General features: G+C 40.2%; 1 protein-coding gene across 1 annotated transcript; it reads left to right on the top strand.

Moving 5' to 3' along the window:
* Window positions 1-359: 359 nt before the first annotated feature.
* Window positions 360-990, top strand: SOCS2 (suppressor of cytokine signaling 2). The gene has a single exon (XM_010285709.1). The coding sequence runs from the start codon at window positions 375-377 to the stop codon at window positions 804-806; it is 432 nt and encodes a 143-aa protein (XP_010284011.1). The 5' UTR covers window positions 360-374; the 3' UTR covers window positions 807-990.
* The last annotated feature ends 7,203 nt before the right edge of the window (window positions 991-8,193 follow it).

Below are 8,193 nucleotides of genomic sequence, written 5' to 3'. Positions count from 1 at the left end.
GTGCCGTGCGGGCGCCGCGCTCGCCCCGGCGTGTGCGCGGAGCCACAAGGCGCGTCCCTGCTACCTTACGGGCGGCCCGTGGGGTCGGCGGCTTCGGCGTTAGCCTCGCAAGACACTGCAGGAAAGTTTGTGCGTGTGTATGCATAGATGTAAAAATAAACAGTGACCTGGAAGGCTCTGTCAAAACGAGACGCATTGTAAAGTAAATGAATTCAAATAGCAAATAAAACTTTATAATGCCTGCAGGACTTTAGCTTTCAAACAACAAAGGAAATGGGTTATTAACAAGTACATGAGCCAAAGAGCAGCTTTTTAAACAAACAAGTATAAACAGAACCCTTATTTCTCTTCTAACAGGATGGTACTGGGGCAACATGACTGTTGCTGAAGCCAAAGAAAGACTACAGGATGCCCCCGAAGGGACCTTCTTGGTTAGGGATAGTTCACATTCAGAGTATCTACTGACTATTTCAGTAAAAACATCAGCAGGACCGACCAATCTACGTATAGAGTATCAAGATGGCAAGTTTAGACTGGACTCTATCACTTGTGTCAGATCTAGACTTAAACAATTCAACAGTGTTGTGCATTTGATTGAGTACTATGTTCTTATGTGCAAGGACAGAACCGAAACACCTTCAAATGGAACAGTTCATCTTTACTTGAACAAACCCCTCTATACGTCTGCTCCATCTCTGCAACACCGCTGCAGAATAACTATAAACAAGTGTACAAATCAGATCTGGGAGCTGCCATTACCAACAAGACTAAAAGAGTACTTGAAAGAGTACCAATACCAGGTATAAATATCTTTTCTAAATGCCTCTAATGTAGAGTAACTTTTAAATGCAATTCTTAAAATCAGCCAAAGAACTGAGTAACCAGTTGTACAACTAGGCATGGAATTCACTATCAAAACAGTGGCAGTTCTGGGGGAAAGGTTTTTATTTCAGATGCCACAAAGGGAGAATTTATGTAGAATAATCCCAGTTTACATCCTCGGGGGTTTGACAAGGTGGTATGCTATTCTTGCGAGGGGAGCAAAGCCAGGAATCTGTCCAGACGGTGTTGCTTTATCAATGGCATAAAATACTGCACTAACTATCAAATGCTAACTGAAGCAGTGGGACTAGGAGAGACTGCAAAAGTGGTCAGAGACGTATGAGAGTGCATAAGTATCTCAGCTGACTGATTCCAAGATTAATTTGGTGCTGGTGTCCGCATAATCCTGAAAGTGTAACTGGATCACACTGTGATAATCTTGCCAAAGTTATGCAACTAATCAAATCCAGTCAAAAAAGTGATTATCTATTCAGTTTTTATTGAACTGTAATTTTTGTGCTTTTCTGCAAGCAAAGGAGTACTGTAAGTAATCAGTTTAAAACCTTGTTTTTCAAAGTTCTCTAAAAGCTGACTTTAAGGAGAAATGCCACATCTTTCATAGGAGCCCAGTATGTTGCTGATTATACCAGATTGGTATCCCAGAATCTTTGTTAACATGTTAACATCTTCCCAGTGGTGATATATCCATGTTATTACTACTAAGCCTCTTTTGGTTGAGGCTTTAGGACTGTACGCTGCAGACTTGCAGTTGCTCGGTTCCAATGTCAAAACATGGATATCAGCAGTTACAGCTGTCTTCTACAGTGTAGAATGTTTTCTTCAGCTTGTTTCCCAAAATGTGGGGAAATATGGATTTGGTTTTTTTGGAGGGGGGTGTTTTTTTTTTTTTTCTTTTTCCTTTTTTTTTTCTTTTCTTCTGATTCACCATTGTAGCTATCAGACTATTACTCAATAAAGTAAATCAAATTGCACAACAATCTCCCAATCATTCTATGTATGGATTTGCTACTATTCAGGACACAGTGTTCTTACAAACCTGTATCATCTCCCAGCTAATACTCAAATAAATGCACATGTATCAGTGAGGATAAATACCCCCAGCTTTGCCTTTGTGGTGCTGCTCAAAGGTATAGCCAGATTACACTGAGATTAGTGGCTTAGAAACTGCCTGCTGAATTGCCGTAGTTGGGTATTAGCGTAGGACATCGCTTTTTGTGTTACAGCAGTCCTCCAAATGGGAAGAAGGGACTAAGACTCTCGGTACCCATTCCTCGGTCTAAATGTAAAGTATTTAATAGAAGAAATAACCAGATGAGAGTAATAGGAGAGCAGGAAAGTGAGAAACAAGAACATAAATTCATCCTCAGTCAACAATTTCATAGTTTTAACTCTTTCCTTGGCTTACTTCTTGATTAAAGCAAGTAGACCTGTGTTTGAACAAGCAGGGTTGTCAAGGCTTGCTGTAATCTAGCCCTGCCCAGGCTGAAATAGAAACAACATAAAATAATCTTCTTGTTTTCCATGCGACTTAGCTGCTCTGTAGTACTGTCAAGGTGCTGTGTCCCTTCTCGTAAACTCTGGGGCACTGACCAGCTCAGCTGGTTGCATCTAAATTCCCAGTGTTACGCGCTTAGGTTTGTCACTAACACACTGGAAGAAAGGAGTGGCACGGCCGCTGAGACACCGAAGACACCAAGAAGCAGAGGCAGAGGGAATGGTCCCCTGGTATGGCAAATACTTGGTATGTTCTTGTTCTCTCTATGGATAAAGTGGCTTTTCTCCCTCCTCCACAGCTCCAGTTCTCGCTCCCTCTTTTTAATGCAAGCTTTAGTATAGAAATGGGGGGAGTTTTCTCCTGAAAAACAAAACAAAAGCTTTTGATATGTAAATTTTTTTCCCCATGCCCTGCCAAAATGTAGCATAACACAGCAACCACCCCCTGGTTCCCATCCCAGAAGGGCTCTTGTATTCCAGGTGTGCGTGGTAATCACACAGTTGTGCTGTGTTTGTTGTCTGTCTGGCTAGGATCTGCCACCCTGAAGTTGAGGAGCTTTTCCTGTGAGCGGTGCCCGTGCAGGAACCGCATTCCTGGGGATGCTTTTCACTCTGATGGATCTGTTTTCTTCCAGTTCTTGTCTTGAGAGCCTACCTTGAGATGAGACAGCTGCTGTATATGGAGTAACTCCTGTTACAGTAAGGAAGCATGCTAACCTGCTGCTACGTTAACCTTCTACTCCTGGGCACTTTCAGCCAAAGTGATACTTAGCTGTGATATGCTTCGGGTCTTGGTGGTGAACATTAAGGTTATGCTAAGGTCCTTTAAAACGTGTTCCCTCCAGGCTAGCCCTTGGCCTGGGGATTTAGAACATGAATCCCAATGCTGGAACAAGCAGACTGAGAAGAGAAGAGCTTTGGGGTGCGATGAGACAGTCATGTTGTGCATATAAGAAATGACATATGGCTGATTGCTGGCAGCCTGCTGTAAGCAGTCACAGGCCAGGCATACCCCGTGGCAGAACAAGTGCTGCGGAATGACAGGGGGCAGATGCAGGACAGCTCGCTGGGCTTGTTAGCGGTTCTCCAAAGCACAACTGCGAACAGCAGGCTTGAAGACGAGGAGTGCTGGTGAAATGAAAGGTGATGGGTCTTGTAAATAATGAAGCATAGTTACCGTGATGTGAAATTGAGTCACCAGCCATTGAGCATGCTGACTTACGCTTGGTATCAGTTGCGTTAGTTACTGCGAGGAATAAGTAGGGTCTGTAGGCTATGGTGTGCTCGAAGCAGTGAACAATATTTTGAACCGACTGGAGGGGGAACTAGTCCTCTTTGTATGAAAGCATAGTTCTTGTCCTCATTAGGATGCCAGCCCTAGAGTTGATGCATTGCACTAGTAAAACTAAACCACACTATAGCTTACTGCAAGCTCAGTTTCATTCTAATGCAGCACAGGAGAATGAGTTGTTCTGGGACAAAAAATCCCAGGATAGCACATTGTTAGATTACAGCAGTGCAAAAATGTTTCATGTAGTCCCCATGAATTTTCAGGCATGATCATGTTGTCCAAACATTTTTTTTAAAGTTCCAGTGCTTTTTTTTTTTTTCTTTATGGATATTGCTGTGGCTTGTTCACAGCGCTAACTTTTAAATTGCTGGCCCTTCAGATTCCAAAAATGACTTCTACCGGGTATATGTCATCTTGAATTGCTAGCACAGAGTGTTCAGTGAAGCCAGTTTCACAGGTTCAATGCCCGTGAGTCAACCAAAAATCATGATAAGGACTTTAATCCTAAGCCTCTTTTTCATCCCATGTGTTGGTTTTGTTTTTCATTTTTTGAGTGAGGTTTCAGATTTTCCAGCTTATACCTGGAATGTTAGTTGTTGAAAACCTCTTCATTTTAATTAAAGGAATGCTGAGAATCTCACAGTCCTAAAAGGTGATGCTTGGGGGAAAAAAAAAAAAAAATTTTAAAAATTGCAAGATGAATTATAAAAATGGAATTGGTAACTGTATTTAGTTTGGCACTAAACCTAGCAGAAGTGTGAACTACGGCTCCCTGCTGTTAGTATTATCACCAGAGACAGAAAATGGTTCAAGTACAAGATGGGTGGGTAGAGTGGGAATGTAACCAGGCAGCTGTGCCCATTGCACTAGAAGTAATTTTATTTTAATCAGATCTCATCAGTATTGTCCTAATTATATTTTATGTAACCACATTTGAGATAAACAATATAGAATTATTAGCAAGAAGGAAAAATTGCTCACTAGAATATGGGGGGAGAGGGGTTTATTTTTATATCTTAGAACAATCCACAACTTAATCCTCACTGAAAACTGTGGGGCTTTAGAATCTGAGACTCCTATTAATCCTCATCACCTTAAGAAAACAGAATCTACATACGACAGGAAGGATAAGGTTCTGTAGTTGCATGAATTCCTGTATTTTAGCCACCTTTCATGTCTTAGCAAAGTATTCCTGTAGGTAAATTACCTTGTTAAAGATTGCAGAAAAACTTTATTTACTTACATGTTCTATTCAAGAGCTTTTTCTTGTATTCCTGATAAAATTCCTGTGGATTTTTCCTTTGGCTATAAGCTTAGGATCTAGCAGAAAGTAAGTCGAGTGGTGTCAGGGCTTTGTTCTTCATAAGCCAAAACACATGATGGAAAGGGGAAGAGATACTTTTAGACGTGGGTGTCATGTCTAACAGTCATTTAAAATAAAGTAAAATAAAACTTCTGCTGACTTTGCTGTCATTAAAATAAATGTAAGTATCATATTGACTGCTAGAGGAAATAATGGCTTGAGGGATTGTAAAAGTTGTGTTAGTGATTCTCAATAATTTTAAGAGACTTTTCTGTCGAAAGGAGAAATTTTATTTTTTAAAAACTGTAGAAATAAAGGAAACTTTTAGTACATAAACCATAAAATTTCCGAATAGAATAACTAGAAATTACTTGGAAGGTCTGAGTTGGGTAGTGCTGTATACACAAAGGAAGTGGGGATGACAAGCTACTTTGGTATCTCAGCCGAGCTCCTGAAAACCACTTCTTTATTAGTGTTAACTTCAGCAGGTCTCAGTATTTTGCTAAGCCCATAGCATGACTGAAAATGCCTGGAAACAACATTCCACGGACACGTAACTTCAGATCACCGAGGTCTGAGCTTTCTTTACAACAACATGGCGGTTCGCCGCAGTATTGCTGAAATGAGGTAATTTCTACAACGGGCTGAAGATCAGTCAAAGAAACCAAGAGGCAGAGCTGGTGCTGCCAGGGCTGGGAAGGGCATCGGCGCCAACCATCGCCAGTCCTTAGCTGCCGCCGTAGACACAGGGCACGCTACAAGCTAGGTAAAATCCAGCTGCCAGGAAACCAGATGAGAAGCTATTCTGCTTGCTGAGGAAGGAATGCTCTGTCTGGCTTTTGGTGTCTGAGAAGATGCTGCAGGGAAAGAACATGGAAAAGCCACCAGCTGCTATGCGAGGTGGCACTTCTCACAAGGGCTATCAAATAACTAACCATCAGGACTAGTACCATGCCGAAAGGTATGGTATTAATAGATCTTAAAGGTCCAGGAGAGTAACTAGTCTCAGCACAGTTTGAAACCAGATATAAACAAAGCCTGGCTAGGTAACTGTATTTCAGGGGGTGGAAAAAAAGAGCTTATAGCAAAATTGGTCTGTCCTGGCCCCAGGGTTGCCAAGGCGGGGAAGGATTAACTGCATTTATCAATCAGGTTATCTACAGGGCTCGTAAGTAGCCAGTGCCTCTGAGAAAGCCTAGGGAAACGTAAAAACATACCACCATAATTATGGTGTTTAATTTGCCTGATAAATTGTGGATTTTATTCTACGTAAACCCTATTTTAAAAAAAAGGATTGCACCTGTGTTTTTTTTTGTTTTGTTTTCTTCCAGAGTTGGAGCCATTAACTCTCCAGGAACTGAAATACCAAAATAATACCATTACTTTCTATGGTATTAAGGAAGAATAAAATGCAGGAGCAAAAGCTACTTATATTAGCATGAGGAACAAGCTGGCATTTAGTAGGAAAAAGTTCAAACAGATTAATACCCAGGAAAAGTTTAGTGCTGAGTGCTGCAAAGAACGAAATACATTTTAAAAACCCCAAATTCAATATTCCTGCCTTAATTTTTCTTTCAGTAGCAGGCAGGGTTTATGTAAGTAAATCCTTTTGTTTTCAAATTGTTCCATAATTGGCGTTTCATAGCTGACGACTGCAATTCAGTGGACTGTCAGTTAAGAAATAGTAAATGCAGAGGTATATTAGAGGTGGGAAAGATTCAAAGCCCAGTGGAAATTCTTCTTTTGACTTTATTGAGGTTATTTGGATCAGGCTTGATAACAAGACTTGTATAAGGAACAGCTGTAAGACTGATAGTTGAAAGCTGTAAAATCCCTTTTCAAAATGCTTTGTTACAGTTTAATTGTCTCTCTTCAGATTGCAGCCCTGAAGTAGGATCTGTTCATCTGAATCTCCATACCCACACTCAGTTTGTCTCACAGGGAATCTCCAAATTTGAGGGATCGCTCTGGACACCTATATTACACGTCATGCAATTTGCTTTTTTCTTACCTAGTGTGCTGCTTGACAGTAGAGTAAGTTGTGGATCAGCTGTTACTGTTTATGGGTTTTTAGCTGGTTCATTTTCTTTTAGGAAGAGCAATATTAAATGAGACCGAGCCTATATTAGCTGCAGTTTACCCATCTGTAAAATGGGCAGTGGACTTAACGTTTTGTAACTTATCAGTGTGGGGTGAAAAGTCACTTATATTTCAATTAACCTTGATAGGAACTTAAGCTGCAATGATGGTAATATCTTCTGACTGGCTGCATTGCTAGGAAGAGAGAAGAAAATAAGTTAGGAAAGTGAGATTCTTGTCTAACTGGATTGCAGTGGAAGTGGCATCGCAGCTCCTTCGGGGGCTGAAGCGCTTCTGACGCGTGTTCTCTGCGAGGGAAAGTGCCTGCGAGAAGGTAACTTTTCTGGAAATTCATCTGTTTCTTTTAACTTCCCTGATGGAGGATGCAGTGCCTAGTGCAGGCTGCTTAACTCGCCCACTGTAACCATGCATGCAGGCAGGTTTCACTTTGAAAGGGAACAAAATATAGTAAGTGAATTTTTAATTGAAGGGTATTTTTTGTCTGAAAACAGCACGTACAGAAAAAGTATAAGCAGTGGCAAATCTCTTGCTAGGCTACCTGTAAAAACTTTCCATGAATCATTACTAGCTCCTGAAAAGCTTAACCTGAAAGTAAGAACCTTTAAAAATATAGGTACTCTATATTTTGTCCAGTTCAAAGCCTGGGAAAGAAACAGAAGATTACAGAAAGCAGAAGTTATTCTCCTCTCAAATAAAACCAACCTTCCAGTTTTTTATCTAAAATGCCAGACAACCATTTCATATGCTCTAATTTGCAAACAAAAGAAGTTGGTTTTGTGAAAAGGTTTCAGACTTGAATCTTAAATTCCTTTTACTTATTTCTCAATGTTTGATTTTCAGGCTAATTTGTGAATTTTCTTTGTTTGTTCTCAGATTATTAAAGTGGCTGCTTTACATTTAAAAAATAGTTTCATAAGTCTGGAATAAATATTTAGAGGCTTGCAGTATTTCATCTGTCTCCTCAAAGCATCTTTAAATTAAACTTCAAAAACACAGAGAGAACTACGTTAATTCATATATTTAAAGAAAATTGACTAAAAATTATGAGAAATACTAAGCCACATTTTGCAAATATTAATTGCAGGGGTTTTTATTACAATTTATTGCAGAGATTTTTTTTTTCTGGAATGAATACAAAGTTTTGCATTTGATGCCTGCTTCT

The sequence above is a fragment of the Phaethon lepturus genome, unplaced genomic scaffold, assembly GCF_000687285.1.
Source record: "Phaethon lepturus isolate BGI_N335 unplaced genomic scaffold, ASM68728v1 Scaffold56114, whole genome shotgun sequence".
In the NCBI taxonomy this organism is placed as follows: Eukaryota; Metazoa; Chordata; class Aves; order Phaethontiformes; family Phaethontidae; genus Phaethon; species Phaethon lepturus.
Note: the sequence above shows the minus strand (reverse complement) of the source record. Positions and strands in the feature narration are given on the sequence as shown.